Source organism: Oryzias melastigma, linkage group LG15 (genome assembly GCF_002922805.2).
Source record: "Oryzias melastigma strain HK-1 linkage group LG15, ASM292280v2, whole genome shotgun sequence".
Classification (NCBI taxonomy): Eukaryota; Metazoa; Chordata; class Actinopteri; order Beloniformes; family Adrianichthyidae; genus Oryzias; species Oryzias melastigma.
In genome coordinates, this window is record NC_050526.1 from 14,338,109 (window position 1) to 14,357,653 (window position 19,545).

At 38.3% G+C, this 19,545-nt stretch overlaps 2 protein-coding genes across 2 annotated transcripts in view; both read right to left on the reverse strand.

The window, feature by feature from the left end:
• Nucleotides 1-17,685, reverse strand: part of slc22a15 (solute carrier family 22 member 15) — a 23,295-nt gene extending 5,610 nt beyond the window's left edge. Inside the window, exons 1-9 of the mRNA XM_024296628.2 lie at nucleotides 17,492-17,685; nucleotides 15,945-16,094; nucleotides 15,714-15,846; nucleotides 12,452-12,616; nucleotides 12,246-12,375; nucleotides 10,734-10,794; nucleotides 4,497-4,663; nucleotides 1,661-1,801; nucleotides 62-147 (exon numbers count right to left, since the gene is read on the reverse strand). Of these exons, the coding sequence (XP_024152396.1) occupies nucleotides 62-147; nucleotides 1,661-1,801; nucleotides 4,497-4,663; nucleotides 10,734-10,794; nucleotides 12,246-12,375; nucleotides 12,452-12,616; nucleotides 15,714-15,846; nucleotides 15,945-16,094; nucleotides 17,492-17,575 (1,117 nt within the window). The 5' untranslated portion in view covers nucleotides 17,576-17,685. The remainder of the gene's footprint in view (nucleotides 1-61; nucleotides 148-1,660; nucleotides 1,802-4,496; nucleotides 4,664-10,733; nucleotides 10,795-12,245; nucleotides 12,376-12,451; nucleotides 12,617-15,713; nucleotides 15,847-15,944; nucleotides 16,095-17,491) is intronic.
• A 40-nt stretch (nucleotides 17,686-17,725) lies between these two features.
• Nucleotides 17,726-19,545, reverse strand: LOC112161483. Its single transcript, XM_024296629.2, has one exon. The coding sequence runs from the start codon at nucleotides 19,417-19,419 to the stop codon at nucleotides 18,547-18,549; it is 873 nt and encodes a 290-aa protein (XP_024152397.1). The 5' UTR covers nucleotides 19,420-19,545; the 3' UTR covers nucleotides 17,726-18,546.

The following is a 19,545-nucleotide window of genomic DNA, read 5'->3' on the forward strand; positions in this document are numbered from 1 at the left end:
TCAGAGGTTGTGAATGTCACCTCCTGCACTTTCACACAGCAAAGTCACAGCAGAATCTCACCGGAGGTTTCAGGGACCATCGTGGTGCAGAGGCACGCCACGCCTGCTAAACACAGGAAGGCGGCCATGCTCTTCCTCCTGCCAGCCCTGAGCAACACAAACGCAGGACAGTTCAGCAGCTACAACTGTTACTGATGACAGAAAGATTTTATTTTGTGTGTGTGTGTGTGTCCACCTTTATCATGTCAGTATAAGGGTGGGGTCATCTGGACCTCATAAGATAGCACAAGGGTTAAATGACTATTGGTTTCAAAAGGATCAGTAGTGTGTCAAAGTTGTAATTAAAAAAGACTGCATTAACTCTGCAGGGAGCAACTTTAAAGAAACAAAACATTTTCTTACAGCAGGACAGTTTTAGGGACGCTGCGCCTCCAGAAGGAGATTAAAGGGCAACGACAAAAAAAGATTTAAATGTTGTTTTTCTTTTCCATCACTCCTTTCCTAACAGAACCTCACACTTCTCTCAAAGATCGTTAGAGAAAATCTAAGCCGTCTTTCATAAGAAAGCAACTACATCGTGTGGCCCACCAGCCCCCACAGCCCCCTCCTTTATGCCCTTACTGGCTGAGAGGCTGCTACCACCCTGGTCACATGTGCAGGTCACCAATTTGTTAAAAAGCACTTCAAAATGTCTGCTTTTCAAGGATCTGTAAAAGTAAACTTTTGGATTTTCTTTGCAACTGAGATTTTTTGTTAACCACGCCAACATTTTAAGTTGTTTCTTATCATATGTCATATCTTATTGCTCAGCTTGAGTCAACGATTCATGTGATGAATTTTCACAAAATTCTGGTTAAAAAAATCTGCAAGCAACAGGGGAACGCCACTTTCGCAAACTCACCACGCTGTTAAAAATCTGTTCAAACTTTATAACTAACGTTTTTCCTTAAGGGTTTAGAACTAATAGAACTAAATCCTTGGGCGAAGTTTAAATATGTGGCTGGTACAAAAAGAGATTTTTTAAATTTTATTTCCCCTTTTCGAGGTCAACGGTCAACAAAACTTCAGTTGAAGGTGCGGACTTGTGCTAGTGGCGTGTGTGTGACATTTTGTGAAGAAAGCTTCTCATATTGTGCAAAAAATGTGAAATCTAATTTTACACTTTGCCACAAAATGGCCACCAAACCACAGGTCCTGTAGCCATCCCATAATAATATAAGAACTTCCTTTGCATATAATAAATTACTTTTTTTTCATTTTTTTTTTTTGTTCTTTGTGAGTTTTCAGATATTTTTGAGCCCCATAAGAGATTTTGACTCAAATCTTTACTTGACAAATTTAGAAAAATGAATTTGATCCAGTACTAGGTGTATTCAAAATTTGTTGAGTTTTTGAGTATGTGGCAAGTGTGACATTTTTGCTCAAAGCTGCAGAAAGATAAAGAAATGTAAAAAAAAAAATATGGTCCTTGCAGCCAGGATTAATGCAGGCCAGAATAATTCAGGAGGAAAATTTGATTATTAAAAATCAAAAGTTTGCTTTCAGATCCTTGGTTTTCTTCAGCTCTCCTGAGTTTCATGAAGGAAGCTGAAGCTCTACTTGGATCCCAGGTTTCATAAAACCATTGTGTTACTATGAGTTTGTGTTCCGGCTTTTTCACCAGTGCTTGTTGATGAAGTAGATGCAGAGGGGGTAGGCAGGCAGCTCCACCACGCCGTACATGGCGACGTTCAGGTATCGGCTCCCGGACATGTCGCCAGCCCCCAGAGTCAGACCGTAATAGACCAAGCTGCAGGCGTACCTGCAGGACACCATCGGGAAAGGTCACGTCCTGACTCTGCTCTGTTTTGTCCAACAACTCCTGAAATGCCATGTAGTAGATGGCTGCATGTTAACTATAAATATATAAATATAAATATATAGGTGCAATCCAGCATTCAAATGTCAGAACTGTGAGAAAAGCAGCATAAAGTTTTGATAATTGTTTTTTTTTTTGGTCATAAATGTAACTGTTTCTTGTTTTCATTCTAAACTCTGGGAACTCATAAATTAAATATTCATATAAGTATTTTTAATGAAAATATTACTCAGGTTGCTGTGATTAAGCCTGAAAGATGGACATTTCTGAACAAAATTACCTCTACAACAGAATCCAAGTGGAAAAATAATTGTTTGAGGATAACCATATGCATTCTAAAATCTTTTTAAGTTCCAACATCTTAGCCTAAAGTTGTTTCGCACAACACGGAATTAGAAAGAAGTTTAGCAATGCAACAATTTATGATGCTAAAACAAATGCTAAGTGTTAAAAAGTGTTGGGTAAGTTAATTTTAAAAAGTAATTGATTACTTAACTTTAGTTACTGGATGAAATTGTAGTGAAATTACTTTACTTATTACTTATATTAAAATGTAATTCACTACTTATTGCTTTACTTTTTTCTGGTCATGTACGAATTCTCAAGGGAAAAACAGCATCACTAGATCCTCTTGTCTTTCATTCAAATTGTTTTTTTAAATCAGTGGCCCCGTGCAGTGAACATGGTTTAACACATAACCTGAATTCATAAAAAATCAGACAGCAGTGGGAAAAATGACACAAAGTTCAAACATTTAAAGATGGCCACTGCTCAAAGAGAAACGAGGAAACAATATGTTACACCTAAATACATATATTAAATCTGAAACTAAGTCTACTGAAAACATAAATACCTGTTTCATGCCTCAAGCAGTTTCTTTCTCCACCTCAAATGCATAGTCATTCTGACTGTAGGGGGCGGGGCTAGAGATGGTGATTGTTAGAGAACCGGCTTCATTTCACTAAAATGAGTCATCTCTCTTCAGGTTGTTTTGTTGTATATAATATTATGCACAAAAAGAATAACTAATAATAATAACAATAATGTGTTTTTATTTATAAATGTTAATTTTATATATGGATGCTTTTATTTAACTTCAGATAAAATGTAATAAGAGTAATGATAAAATTACTTCTATCACCATTCAACTTTTGACTTGATACAATTTTTTTAATTTAAATTGAAACAACTTATTGCTTCATCCGTCTTTTCCTCGTGCGCGCTCCCCGTGCACCTGCAGCTGTTGCCAGCTACCCCCTTCTACTCAGCCCAAACCACTAATGGCGTTAACCATTGACTTTAAATCTTTTACTGTGAATGCACAAACTCATATTGACAGGTCACGTGCAGCTTAATGTGGAAAAAAGGAAGAAAGGCTAAAAGAATAAATATATGATGACTTCCAGGAAGGAGTGGGAGCTCGTGTTTCAGCGGGGCGGGTCTCTGCAGCTCACCTGTGTGTCCGCAAGTCCGACACTGAGAGGAGAAGCCTCCTCGCTGCTTCTCAGTCTCTCACTGGATTTTGAATTTAGGCAGGGTTATTAAAGTATTCAGGGCGTGTCTGGACGATAACCTCCACTCTGCAGTGGAATGCGCTGCCTTTTTTTTCTCTGTTTCATTTAACCAGGAGAAAATGTCAGAGCCTTTAAAACTAAAGTGACGGAGTAACGAGGGTTTCTGCAGTCTAGTAAATTTGAACTGTGATTCATTACGTTCCTCTGTTACTGTAAAAAGTAATTAAATTACAGTAATTTGTTACTTTGTAATACGTTACTCCCAACACTGGTGTTAAATTTGGAAGGTAACTATCAAATAACTAAAGAAGGGAGCTCAAATATTTAAAAATAGATGCTAAAAGCAAAAAAATGCTAACAAAGTTAAAAAACATCATCAATGCCAACCAATACTGACAAATGAAAAAGTTAAAGGTAAAATCTAAATGTGCAAAATACAATGTACAAAAGTTAAATATGGTAATCCTTGTAAGCACAGCTGGGAAAAGAATTCAAATCAAGTTCAAAAAGTGTAGGAATTCTGATGCTGACTTATACGAACAATGAATGCTGATTAGCCAAATTAGCTAAAGAGTGTGTAAACTAAAGACAGTGATATCTGTGAACACTGCTGAAAAGTTGTTTTTTTCTTAAAGGAACTTCCAGTTTATTTTTGTCAATCTGACAGGAAGAGTCAGTGTTTCAGCAACCATGAACCAAACCTCAGACGTTAAAGTAATAATAATGTACTTTGCATTTAAAAAGCAGAACTCAGAGCTGGAGCGAGCATTTTACATGTGTCTGGGCAGACTGACTGCAATTCAGACACTTATAAAGACTCAGGATTGTTTATTCTGTTTATTAGTTAACTTTAGGTGTAACTGTTTCTAAAAATGATTAACCTCAACTCTTTATCTTAGATTGAGATTTGACCCCTTGAGCTTGAGTTTATGCAATATCTCCAGTCCTTCAGAACAACATTAGTCACCAGAGAAGAAGCAGCTTCCGCGTCAAAAACACCCCAGAAGTTATTTCATAAAGTAAAACAACGGAAAGAGGAAGCAGATTTATTTTGGTTTGCCTGCAGTTCTGCCGTCAATTTAGGAAGCCCAGAGTTTCAAAAGCGTCCTCGCTGAGACACTCACCACACATACATGAGGACGACGGTCCGCTGGCGGAGCACGGGATGGAGGACGAGCTGCAGGACTCCAGAGTGCCTGTTGTCATGGTAACCAGGCTTACCAGCACTGACGCGCTGCAGGACGAGGTTGTTGGCAATGTTGTAGTTCTTCTGAGCCATGTACCTCAGAACCTAAACAAAAACAAACAACGGTTGATCTATTATGTGAATAACCCTCCCAGTAAACACCATCCAAATCTGTTTCAAACAAAGGAGGTGGGTTTTTTATATATATATATATATATATATTTAAGGCAGATGGACTGTAGAAACTCCTCACAGTTAATCTCTTGTCCAGGAAAACTGCAGGGTTTTCTGCAGCGACTCTCCATAAACCAATAAGTTTTATGTTGTACGTCTCTAAATCCATATCCAAGTAGATCAAGGATGATTCACATTTTTTTTCACAGTGCCGCATCTTCTGATACGCCTGATTCAGCTGTTGAAATCTTGAAAAATAACATAGATATAACAGCTCTTGAAGCTTGAAATTCCCTTTCTCTGCTTGATTTGTCTCACACACTTCAGTTCATTTCACGTTTTTCAACTTTGACACCTCAGACACTCGGTTAGAAGAGGCAAGCCCAACTGCACGGCTGCCAAAGACAGCATAATCTAGATTGACATTGATCAGAGCCAAAAACGACACCATTCGTCTGCATGGAGACAGCTTAGGTCATTCCTGTACTGTGTACTTTTGAGTACGGTGGCCCTGAAGTGCAAGTCTCTTCAAAAAGTCACTTAATGCAGAAACATATAAAACATCACAACAAAAAAATAAAAAAGCAAGACAAAAAGTTTAAAAAATGCATTTTAGAAACTAAAGCAAAATTCAAGAAACCAAGCAAAACATTTTCTATTTCCAGAAATCGAAATGAAATGTTAAAAAAATCAGAAAACGCAGGTGTTATAGGACATTAGTGAATGGATGGTGACTCATGTTCACCTCTTCAACTGGAAGTTATTTGGCATGACACTATGAATATTGTCTTTTTGGTGTTTTGCCTTTGGTGGGGTTGCTCTGACGTAAAAGCCCCGCCCACATCTTGAGAGGGGAATTTGTGATGAATTCCTGTCACTCTGCAGAAACTATGTTCTAGAAACCACACATTTTTTTTTATTTAGCTAAAAACAAGATAATAATCAATAAAAGACCACTGGGAACAGTTTTACAAAAGGTCAAAAGATGATAAGAGTGGGTCTTTAGGCTTTTGGCCACAACCCCAGCTTTTTTGATTGCTTTTGATTGCGATCGCTCAATCAGCTCTTTACCACACTTGTGACCAAACAGCCTTCTGCTTTTCTTCTTCAAAACTCAATCGGTGTCAGTGATGTCCCATAATGCTTTTCTTTTCCAGTTACTTGCTGCGTTTCATTTTTTAACATTTCATGTAGATTTTTTAGAAATCCCTTTAGTTTTCATAAACTTCTTTTTTATGGTTTTTAAATTGTCATTGTGATCCTTAATATGTTTTTGCGTTTAGTGATCTCATGATGCAATTTTCCCTTCAAGGCCACCGTAATGGAGACATTGTAAAACGCTTCCTGTTATTGAGACAACAAATATCTGTGGCACTATTTCCATCTAAGTCCGTTGCATTTGTGGAAACAGCGTTCTAGACTCAGTTTCTTAAGAAATCTTCCATGTTTTGTATATTATCTTTGGACTAGCAGAAACATTTACAAGAACAGATGTAAGGAAGGCACAGCAAAGCCTTTGGTTTCTTTAGTTCAAATACTGAGAATAAAAAACAATACATGAACCAGATAAACACAAAACGTAGTTCTGATTTATCACTAATCAAAAACGTATAAAATACTGTTAGGTTAACAACCAGATTAATAGAAAGTCTGAAATCAACTCTCCCTGGGTCTGTGTGAAATGTTAGCTAAAGCCGTTTTGTGTTATCAGTGACCACAAACGCTTCCTCTGAGAACTTGTGTGAACTTAAAGTTTCACTTTCGCTTTTTTGGGGCGTTCAAAGTCAAAGCCAACTGCCTCTGACCAAAAAACCCTTTTGGAGGAACTCCAAGTAACAGAAAACCTTCAGAACGCACCATCTGATCCTGGGAAATTTTTCAATCAAGCAGATGAAACTAAGCACCTTCAGAAAAGGGGGTGTTTTTCTGGACATGCTACTCATCGAAAATGAGGACAAAAAAAGAGGCATCAAAACTGACAACATTTCTCTTCCATATAAAACTCTAACAGCTAAAAATAAGCTACAATGAACAACTCAAGGGATATAAGAAGGTTACATTTGTATTTAACTTTCTGCTTCTGATCTTTCCTTAAGAGTTCATTAAATTTGAGCAATTAAAGGTTATATCCATTTAGATAATGAAAAATGTGTATCTATTAACTAAAGATATAACAGGGGCTCAAAACAATTAAAATTTAGGATTCAACAAAAAAACCAATCCATGCCAAACAGAACAAAGTGACAAACCTTTTTACTTTGTGGTCTATTAAATGGTCGATTTGAAGTTTTAGTTCCTGTCATCCATTATATAAAAACCAGGAGCAGATGAAGTAAAAGTTGAGGTTTTCTCAACTTCTTTTATTTTCTAGTTGATGTGGTCGACATGTTGAAGCCTGACACCGGCGTGCTGGTGCTCATTCTAATCGTTTAGAGAAAGCAGAAGTATAGCAGTACTTCTTTGCTGGATCATTTTTTAGCTTTAAGACAGAAAACAGTGAAGTACAGGAGTACTTTCAAACAGTAATACATTTCAGGCGAGTTGTTATTCCTGTCAAAATCAATCTTTTACTTCAATAATTCAGTCTCAGAATGTTGTTTATTACTTTCAGATTAATTCTGTTTTTTTAAGTAGAACAATCAAATTTAAAGCAGTTAATACAGCCCATACTATTTCACATTTGGATGAGGGGCAACACACTTTCACACTGACAGTTTCTAGGACTAGACCCGGGGTCTGCAACCTTCAACCCTTACATCCGGGTCCATTTTTCACAGACCAAAACCCAGCAGGAGCCACAAAGGCTCACTTCATTCTTTAGAGAAATAAGAGACTGATTTGTATTTATCTCAATGCAACTATTATGATAAATATAAAATAACTTTTCTTGGATGAATAAAACAAATATAAAGAGTAACAAAAAATAGATAATAGAAAAGAAAAATATACCCTTATATTTTACAAAATATTAATTTTTGACAGAAGTTCTCATGATGCTCTTTCAAAATAAAACACCTTGTGTCACATGGAATCAGCTACATGTTGCCAATGTAGTAGCAAGTAGTGTAATGTCAGCAGTGATTAACAATAAAAAATAAATCAGAGCTATTTCAATGAACCTCACTGTTTTTCTTGACCCAAAAGGAGCACTTAAATATTGTTCAAAAAATAAAATCTGTTTTATAATCTGGTATGCCTTAATTCTAGTTGTGCTATCTGGCTTTCAATAGATTTTCCGTGGTGCACAAAAATCTGATTTAGCTCGACTTGTGATATGTGTCGTTCAACTGTTTGTTAACTAGTTAGTTGGTTTAGTTTACAACAATTTTTACTTTACCACTTAACTACTTTTTACCAGTTAAGACCTTCTCCAACCAGAGAGTCACCATGGAGAGGTAGAAGAGCCACGTGTGACTCTGGAGCAGCAGGTTGCAGAACCCAGGACTAGACAAACTTACTAAGAACACAAAGATCAAATTAAAGCTTTTAAAAAAGCTTAAAGTGACTCATTATCAGCAGATATAGATTTGAGACATTTATTCATCTGTTCACATCTCATGTCTCACTTTCCATGTGCTTCACATCTTTTTTAACTCATGGTTTTTTACCAGACTCTATGTTAGATGTTTTGACAGTTTCAGTCTTGAAAAACAAAGCTGGTAAAATTAGCTGCTCTGATAACTACAGACCAATAGCCTTGGCCAGTGTAATGTCAAAACTCTTTGAGTTTATCTTGTTGGACAAGATCACCAAATATATTGAATCAACAGATAATCAGTTTGGATTTAAAGAAAAGCTTGGTGCTGACATGTGCGTGTACGTTCTTAAAGAGATGATTTCTAAATACAGGAACCAGAATTCCTCCGTTTTTTTGTGCTTCCTGGATGCCTCTAAAGCTTTCGATAGAGTAAATCACTGGAAATTATTCAGGAAAATGGAAAAGAGAGGTGTGCCTAAATGTTTTGTGCGCATTTTATCTTACTGGTATGCTCAACAAAGTATGCAGGTTAAATGGGGTAACCAGGTTTCTGAGCCTTTTAAGATCAGCAACGGGGTGAGACAGGGGGGCATTCTTTCTCCTCTTCTTTTTAACCTGTATCTGGACGAATTATCCCTCAAACTGAACGCGTGTCACACAGGTTGTGTAGCAGGTGATCTTATCATTAATCATCTCATGTACGCTGATGACATAGTTTTGCTGAGTCCAAGCACAGCTGGCCTTCGACAACTTTTAAAGATCTGTTCAGATTATGGGGTTGATCATGACATTGTGTTTAATCCAGGGAAAAGTATGGTTATGATCTCCAGAACAAAAGAGGACAAAAATGTAAAATTCCCCGACTTCCACCTTCGCAATGCTGTACTCGCATGTTCTGATAGAATAAAGTATCTCGGGCATATAATCACTGAGGACATGACTGATGATGCTGATATCTACAGACAGTGTCGAGTGTTGTATGGCCTAACCAACACCTTTTCACGAAAGTTTGGCTTTTGTACAGAACGTGTCAAGATTACTCTTTTTAAGGCTTTTTGTTCCCCATTGTACACTGCACATCTTTGGGTGAACTACAAAACAGCCAGGATGAGAAAGCTGCAGGTGGCATATAATGATGCTTTTAGAGTAGTTTTAAGGAAGCCTAGATGGACGAGTGCAAGTGAGCTGTTTGTTTTTAACAGAATTAATACCTTACATGCTCTACTGCGCAACCTCATATTCAAGTTCATTTGTAGGCTGGACTCCACTAAAAACACTCTTATTATGTCCATACACAACATCAGGTTTAGTGCCATTCGCTTTAGATCCAGTATTTGGAAACACTGGAGGAGCTGTCTTTTTATCCTCCCGTTTTAATTAATTTATATTGGCTTTTTTACTATTGTGTTTTTAAGAAATGTGTTCTTAAATATGTTTTACATTCTCTGGAGTTTTTTACTATTGTATTTTTTATTTCATTATTATCATTGTTATCTATTTATTATTAGTATTATTATTTTTATCATCTTATATTTGGTGTGTAGTCTTGGCACTGTACGTATACTAACTATTGTTTATGATCCTGTTTCACCTATTGGACTACGAGTCCGGAATAAAGCCTATCTATCTATCTATCTATCATGTCCTTCCTGCTTTGAACTACTACTGCTACAAGAGTTACTAAAAATTTATTGAGGAATAGATTACCGAAAATGCCTTAGTAATGTCATAGACAACTGCAAAAGAGTAAAAAAGTAATAACTAACTTTTGTAATCAATTACTCATAACAGGTTTATTTCAAAGTAAAAACTACACAAAATAGGAAAAAATAATAAAAAATCATTAAGTATTTCAAAGGCTGAATGAGACCTCCAAACTGCTTCTTCAAGTCCCACGTCATTCATCTTTTGATCTATTGTGAAATTATTCCTAGTGCTCTTCTGCCATTTTTTGACTAAATAAAAAATATTTGTGGTTTTCTGGGACATAGTTTCTGCAGAAGACATTTGTCAAAAATTCACTTCTGAGTTGTGGGCGGGACCGTAGATGCAGAGCAACCCTGCCCCCTTCCCCTACCTATTGCTGAGAGCTGTCTGTTTACACTCTACGGCTAACTTAAAGCCTCTCACACCCCCAAGCTAACACTAGCAGTGCAACAGAAATGATGTGCAATACTGAAGCTATCCAGTCATACAGTTTTGATCCAGATTCCAGCTCAGACGAGGAACACAAAGATGTTCATGGATCTATTTGTCTGCACGTGGATGCATCAGAACAGGGCGGAGCAGGGAGATGGTGGCCCGCCATATTTTTTAAACTCCATTATTTTTTCTGCTCCTGGTTCAAAATTATTTGAATAAAGAAAATCTCTGAAATACTATTTAAGCTTAGTTTTCCTTATAATATATATAATGCTACAAGAACGTGTTAAAAACACCAGAACACCCCTTTTTAATCTGAGTGGGTCTTTAAGCAAGAACAAACATTAAAAAGTTATGAAATGAGGATTTTCACAGTTTTACCTCTTCGGCTCGCTCCGTCTGACCCTGAGAATAAAGCCACCGAGGAGACTCTGGGAGCGTCCTGAGGAAAAACAGACAGATCACATTACTGGAAAACAGGAAGCCCTCAGGACTCAGCTGTGTTTCAAAAAAATGGTTTATGATGCTTAAGTAATTTATGACTTCCCTCTACAAAACTGACCTCAGGACACAAGTTTAGCTAAATTAGTCCATCTGTGAACAATGCTGGGCTTATTATCATGTTCACTCTGAGAAAGGAACCTTCTTTAATAAATAGATGAAAAAATATAGAAGAAAAAACAAAGTGCAGAAATACAGACATAAACATGAGGCCTTCAGGAGTGGTACGGATTGTTCTCTGCTGTGGCACAAAGTAAAACTGATCTCTATGTAAATTGTTGGAAGTCAAAGATCTGTCACAGATCTCCTTATTTAGGAAAGGCCGGTGTGATTAGAATGTTTATACTGTTTAGAGTTTGATTAATTTAAATCTTCACTCAAAATTCAGTTTCCTCAATTAAATCTTCAGATCTATCTTTTAGACTTTTTGAATTTTTAATGGAAAAAAATACATTTTTAGCTATTATTCAAATAAAAAAGCATTTTAACTTAATTTTTCAGAAGAAATTAACAGATTTACAAAAATAAATTATTTATTTTAAAAAGAAAATAGCACTTAAATGAACGTTTGACATCTAAATTGATAAAAAATCATTCAGGAAAACAGCAGTAAAGCTCAACTTAGGTTTAGTCATATCCACCATCCAATCACAGCCGGACCTCACATCCCTCTGAGTGATTTAGACAAAGGAGGAGACATTCACGATTCCAGAACTTACTTTGCTGAAACAAATCTTTTACATTTCTGGTTTTACACATAAATCATAGAATCTCATTTCATTTTAAACACCAAATCATTGCAATAAGCAGTCACAAAGTAAGCAGTAACAATCTATACAAATGACAATTTAGCAACAATTTCATCTTTTATTCTGCAAGAGTTTGACTCAAACAGCTCCATGAGTGCATATCCAATATGAGACCTTGATTCTGAATGGTCACATTTTTCTCAGGATTAAAGACGTATAAATATAAATTAAGCTCAAAATGGCATTTCTGAGCATTTCTTTAATCAAATTGTTGTGAATCAGAGGCAGACAAAAATGGCCTTTGAAAAAGTTTATATTTGTTATGTAGAAAATGTGCTGGGCGGGCACAAGCTCCCTGCTCTGTGCTCTCTGCAGCAAGGAGGGGAAGGGGACAAAGTTGCTCCACGTCAACACTCCTACCCACTACTCAGAGATACATTTCTGACAAATTCCTGCTGCTTTGCTGAAGCTATGTTCTAAAAAATTATGATTTTTTAATCAAATTAATTATAAGACCTCTGGGAACGCTTTTACAATGGATCAAAAGATGATCAGAGTGGGACTTTATTGGCTGACAGGCTTCAAAAAAGTAATGTTTCCTGTTAGTCTAAGCATAGAGGTATCTCATTGATGTTCCACTCACACAGATAGCAGGAAGAAAAGGACGCCAGAGGAGTTGGCGGCCATCGCCAGCGTCCTCCACGGTCGGATGAGGTATCCCAGAGCGGCGAACAGCGCAATGCCGACAGCGAATGACATGCTGGCCATCGTCCCTGAAGAGAGAAAGGGGAACCAGCTGCTTCAGAAAGTGGTTTCAAGAAGTGTGGGGTTCATATGTGTGTTTTGTACCTGTCATGGCCCAGTAGGACTTGCCCACATACTCCTGGGTGAGGACAAAGCAGACGAGGCCGATGCCACCGTTCATCAACCCCACCAGAAGACGGGAGGCGGCGAAGACCTCGTAACTGGGCGCCAAAGCAGTCACATAACCAAAAACCACCTCAAGAAACAGACCTAGGAGGGGGATAAAGATGAGGCAATATTTAATGAATTACCCAGGAAAAGAGGGGGATTAGCTATTTTATGTGTGTAGGAGAACTGGACTGTGCCCCTGGTGTTCCAAACAGAAAGTACCTACTGGCCTCAAGAAGCAAAAAACCCGTAGACTTCTACAGAGTAATAAACAGCTGTTACTCAGTGATTGCATAAGCTTTCTTGGTCTACTTTTTAAATCATTATACAATCTTTTGAGAGTGAGATTTTTGCTTTCTACAGACAAGTATTTTTCCTGATGCTTTTAAAACTGGTGCAGTGAAACTACAGATCACAGAGGTTTTAATGACTACAGACCAGTGTCTATCTTGCCATTATTAAGCTAGATCTGAGAAAAACTTGTTTTTAATTCAGCTGAATGAGTTTCTCCGACAAAGCGTCTTTGAGATAAACCATTCTGGTTTTAGAATGGACCCCAGTACAGAGACAACTCTGTTAAAGATTGTTAATGATGTCAGATCTCAGTATTAGTTCTACTAGATCTAAGTGCTCCTTTTGATACTGTTGATCACTTGATCTTCTTAAATAGATTTGAAAGCCTTGGTCTTTCAGTTACGGTTCTAAGGTGGTTCAACTCCTGTCTCGAGGAGAGAAATGTAATGTTAGGCAGGGGCACACATTTTTCTGGGGTCCACGAAATTAAATGTGGCGTGCCTCTAGGTTCTACCCTTGGCCCCTTACTTTTTACCATTTACATGCTTCCTATGGGGAATGTCATCAGATAAGATCAGCTTTTGTAGTTATGCCGATGATACCCAGTTGTATATAGCTATGTCTCCTGATGACACAAGGCCATTAGAGGCACTTTATAGCTGTATTGTAGACATGAAAGGAAAGGGGGGGGGGCTCTATTTTTACATGTTCGTGCTCGTTTTAATAATATTTGTTTCAGTGTACAGCACTATGTGTCATGTTACATATGAAAAGTGCTATAGAAATAAAGACTTAAAGGAAATGATTTGCTATAATTTTAACACGTTCTCGCTAATCATAATTTTTTGTATATTTTTCAAGTTATAAACTGACCAATCAGAAACCTGAATAAAAGCATCTGGTCTCTGTTCAAATAGTTTGACAGATTTTTCCGAGCCCACTTTCAAGTGGTAGGAATGTGAACTTCCAATAAACTCCCTCCTGATTAGCAAGAGTGGTTGCCATAGAAACAATGATTCCGACCAACTTGGACCAATCACTGCTTACTGATATCGTCTGGCATGGCGGCGTCCATATTGCAAAAAAAAAAAATGGCGACTGAATTGACTTCATTTGGTTGAAGCCGGAAGTTAAACATTTTCTATGGGTGACGTCACACTCACTCAGTCCAGTTCTCATATTCAGTCAATGTCTGTACCTGATAAATGTAACAGTTTCATTGCAGCAGAAAATCTCCTAGCAACTGGATTTTTTTATTAGCCCCGCCCACACTACTTTCAAAATCCTATTACGTGATACATAACATAACACGGAGTCTAAGTTCTGCAACTGCAGTAGAGTCCACCATCTTTGTTTTAAGAGCTCTGGCCACACAAAAACAAGTCAAAGAGTTCTGAGCAAATGCAGGATGAGTGAGTTTTTGCACAAACAATATCTAGAAAATTTCTCAGTCAGCTGCACAGACTATTTATATAACAGAGCTGAAAAACCTGCAGAACCACATACAGCAGACTGTCTACATACGTCAGTGTGACAATTTCCAAACGAGTAAAAATTATTTTACTGTGATCATAGTGCACTATTGGGCAACACTCTTGACAGTAAACAGGATTAGTAAAACCATCTCCTTCAAACTGGGAATCCCTGGAACATCCAACAACTATACAAATACTTTTCTCATACCCTTTCAAATGTTTACAAGATATAATGGAAAACCTTCTTTAAAAAACAAAATAGAAAGACAGATGAGATAAGTTATAAGTTTATCTTCTGCAGCAAGGCTTTGAATTGGAGCTAATAAGCGAACTCATGGTACCCCTCAGTTTTTTATCACTATATTGGCCTCCTTAGAACAGATTTTAAGATTTTAATTTAGTCTTGCACAGACAAACTCATATTTGCAAGACCCTACACAAAAAATTGCAATATCAAGGAAAAGTATATTTATTTCCATAATTTAATTCTTTTTTTTTTACTTTCATGGAATATAGATTCAAGTCCCACTGTTTACTTGCTTTATTTTAAAATAAATTGGGGTCCCAGCTCATACAACCCACAAAAAAATGTATTAGAAGATTAGAATACTGTGGAGAAATCACCGTTTACTTCTCAGCTTTTACATAGTTTAAAAACAGAGATTGTGATCACTTTAAATCAAAATAAAGTATCTCCAAAGTGTCTGTCTTAAATCCTTCAATAGTTTGAACAGGGTCCAGGTCTTCTAGGAAGATGCAATCATAATCTCTATCCAGATTCTCAGCAGAAGGAATCATGAAGTCCTCTAGAACATTCTAGACTGTTGCAGTGATTTTTGGATTGAAGAAAGTAGAGTTTACAAACACCAGGGTTCGACGCTGAACCCCAAATCATGACTGACTGTGGAGATTTCACACTGGGCCTCCAGCAGCTTGGGTTCTGCTCCTCAGCAGTTTCCCTCCAAACCCTTGAACTTCGATTCTCAAATGAAAAGAACGCCTTTACTTTCATCCGAAAGCAGGACCTTGGAGCACTGGCAACAGTCCTTCTCCTCCTTAGCTGAATCAACACTCTATGAAAGTTTAACTTACTTTAATGGAATATGGAAATGAACAGACTTTTCAATTATATTCCCATTTTTTTGAAAGGGTTTTTTATACTTGTGACCTTTAACTCCCTAAACTCCTGCACATTCCTTAAAGTCCACACATAAGAATCGTTTCCAAAAACTCATTTTGAAACCAGGTGAGACTTTCAGTTTAGGTAATCGTTCCCCTCCCTGTGTCTCTGCAGCAGATTACCTCAGCCAAGTGTTTTAAACCTCAAGTAAAACGATTTTAATTTAGAAAAGAAACTGTTTAGAACCCCAAAGTGGAGCTAGTTCTGAATAAATCTGGCATTCAGGGTGAAGGAACCACGGTTTCCTCACCTGTCAGGTAGACGGGCCTCCTGCCGATCTTGTCAGATAGCGGCCCAAAAACGACGTTCCCAACCAGAAGTCCAGCAAAGAACAGTGATCCCGCGAGGCCGACCTTGTAAGCCTGCTGCTTGACGAGGAGCCACTGAGGAGCACAGAGAAGATTGGAGACACCAGCCCCCAGATTGTACTTCCACCGGCTTCAACTGCATTTTTTTCAGAGAAGATGGGAGAGTGTCTCACCTCGGTCACTATGGAGTCCACATCTTCTGTGAAGGTGACGTGTTGGAGCTGCACCTGCTGACTGGGCTGGGCGGTGTCCGGTGACTGGATTTGGTATTGCGGTGTAGATCCAACCAGAACGATGAGCATGGACTGACAGGCCATGTAGAGCTGCAGCACAAAACCATCCTGTTGCATCTTTTTGTGTCCAAAAAAATCTATTTTGTGAACGTGGTTAAACGATGAATTAAAACATTTAATTAAAAAAAAGAAAGAAAGGGAGAAAAACAATGAACTTGGCTTAAGCCCCAACCATAATACTGTCACCACAGGCTGCACTACATTTAAGAGAGTATAAATACATTCATGATCTCCCTTTTGATTCTTTTTTAAAATTAACAAAAACTATTATTACGCAGATAAAGAAATAAATAATTTTAGGAGGTCACAACATGCCATCCCATGATAATATCCCATAATTATTGGAAATCAGCTTGTGCGATTGTGCAAGTTCTCCCACATAATGAGATGAGAGAGGTCTGTAATTTTCATCATAAGTATAACTCAACTATGAGAGACAAAATGAGAATAGAAAATATTCAGAAAATCTCATTGTCTGATTTTTAATGGATGTATTTGCACACATTTCAATCTTCTGCTGCATGACAGTGTCTAGTTGCTAAGGTGAAGTTCAGAGGTAAAATTCTTAAAGCATAGACTTATATTTACATGTATAGTTTTTTTTTAATTGTTTATTGCTGTTGTTTACATTTGATAGTAGAAGGAGAAAAGGAATGATGGTGCTCCAACGTCACAATGATAGAAAATGTCATGTTTGGCTTTCTTACACTTCAAGAATATTCAATAACTTCAATAATATTTGATCTCTATCATCAGTAAATGTTGGAACGTGTTAAAACCAATTTCCGCAACTCAAATGAGGCTTCCTTGTAATTTCCCAAGTTTGTTCAAATATGCCGATCATATTATAGTTTTAGAAGATCCCCCCCTTTTAATCCACCATTGTTCAACTTTATTTTAAATTTGACGTTGTGTATTTTAATCCCGTTTTATTCAGGTCCATGTTCAGCAAACACGTGCATTGTACAGTCAGGGTAAACATGCTGTGACAGGACTGTATCCCCCTGATACACAGAGGTGGAGGGGGCTGCTGCTGCTGCTCTTTAACGTGCAAAACAGTGTGCATTTAAATTTTAAACATCTAATGCTAACTACAACTCTATATTGGAACCAGAATTTTAAAAAAAAGAAAATGAGAAATAGGGAGAAAAGCCATAGCGGATCATGCAGACTTTTAAACAAATCAACGCCGATTATGATGTGTAAACTAATAATGCTGCAGGCGGCGCTGAAATTAATCTGTACTTTTTTCTTTTATTTCAGTAAAATATTTAGAAGCTCGTTTTCTTCAATAGAGACTAGATTTTAGCTTAAAACCTATTTAACGTTTAACTATCTGGTAGCCACGTAGCACCGACTTTGCTAACATCCGGGAATGTTCCGTTCCGACCCATTTCTCTTCAACAAAGCGTTCGTTGCTCACTGACCTGGGACAGGTTGAGGACAAATACGGCCCGCTTTTGGAAGGGTCCAAACTCGCCAACCGTTTGAAAAGCGCTCTCTAAATCCATTCCAATCGGGGCGCCGAGGCGGCTCTCCGAGCTAGCATAGCCACCCAAGAGCCGGAAGCCAAGAGGGTGACACCACGCGCACTTCCGGTTTAGCTTGTTAGATCTGCCGACCTTCTCTCATCGATGTTGAGGTCAAAAATCACGCAGGAGTTCGAGAAAAAAAAATCACATTTATTTAAAAAGCAGTTTACATACCTTAAATATTAAAAGATTCCAAAAAAAATTTAAAACACGCTTACAGACTGAGTGTTTGGACCTTTCGGCACAGATGCAACACAATATGCAGTAAAATTTGACAGTGCATATAAGATGATGTCACGAGTAAAGGCACAATAGGATGAAAGTGAAATCCTCTAACCTATACAGGTTTAGTAGTTAATGAAGCCAAGCAGAGTTAATAACTGATTGTAATTACATGCTTGTACATTCCCCCCTAAAAGTCCAAATCTTAGTCTCAGATGTTTCCCTGGGAGATGGCAACACACATCCACAGAAGGCAGCCTGAGGGGGATCCATCCACCAGCTGCAGTGTCCACAGGAATGATGCATTGAGTCACTTTGTCCATTCCAGTGCCACAGTGAAGCAGAAATGAACCCACAAATCCATCCATCTATGGAAACCCGCTTTATCCTTTTCACTGTCACAGGGTTGCTGGAGCCTATCCCATCTGTTTGGTGAAGACTGGGTTGACCAAAAAAAGGTCATCAGTCTTTTGCAGGGCACAGAAATGAATCCACACATAAAAACACATTTCTGGTTCCTCTTTGGGACTTTGTGGCGAGTCATGACGCTGATACAATGCACAACAGGTGAGAGCCTTGCGGGAACCTCCTAAAGAGAGGGACAGCGTTCAACCAGCATCCTTTACATTCCAGATCCACCTTGAAACGTGCAGACAATTTGTCAACACTGTGGGAATGTTTTATGCCGTTTGTTTTAAAGATGGTTTGGGGATAGAAATTATAGGAGGTCATGCAGATTCATTGGTGGTTTCAATAGCTGGACCTGAGCCAGCACCCGTAGCTGTCGGTTCAGTCAATTTCACCCCTTCTTCGCCAGTAATTCCGTTAGGCTTTGTGGTGTCAGTTTCCTTTTGACAGTTTTTGAAGCAGAACATTTTCTTATAAAACAATACAGCCACTCCAAAAACAGCGACGATTATGAGGATGAATACAAAGACTATCCCGACCACCGCACCCACAGAGAGACCCGCCTCCTCCTCCTTGTAGAAAGGGTTCAGCTCGGCCGCGCTTTCCTTCTCACTCACAGAGTTCTTGATCTTGCAGGAAAACTCTTTAACCGTCTGTGTTTCCGCGTCATTATTTATCTCCAGTTTCTTAGTTGCCTTTTTCCAGTCTCGGTCTCCTCCTTTCCAGAAGTAGCTGACGATTCCGGCGCCGTCAACATCTCCTTCACAGTGCAGTGAACAGCTGGCCGAAGTTTCGGAGCACGACAATGGTTTCAGATGAACCGTCGGGACAGGAACTTTTTTGATGATTTGTACTCGAAATCCGACATCTTGGATTACATTATTGATTTCAATGGTGTATTTTCCGCCATCTTCCAGTTTTAGCTTGGATATCGTTATTTCTCCAGTGGAAAAAACCAAGCTGGTTCGGTCCTTAAACTGACCGTAATATTCAGGCTTAGCCGTGCTGCTGTACTGCTCCACTAGCAGGTTACCTTCATGCTTCCACGTTATGCTGGTGATCGGAGTCGGCGGGTTGACAGGCCTCAACTTTAAGGTTCCACCGAAAGCGAAATCTTTGTTCTGAAGTGTCTCTTCGGGTTTAACGAACTCCACGGCCACAGCCAGAACACACAGACCGAGCAGGAAACCCATGGCTATGGAGCAGCGTCGAAAGTCCTGCTGGTTTTCTGATAAACTGTCGAGGCGGACTTCCCTTCTCAGCAACACACCCAAATGGCGTCGTTTTTTTGTGCGTGTGTCTGTTTCCTGGGCGTTAAC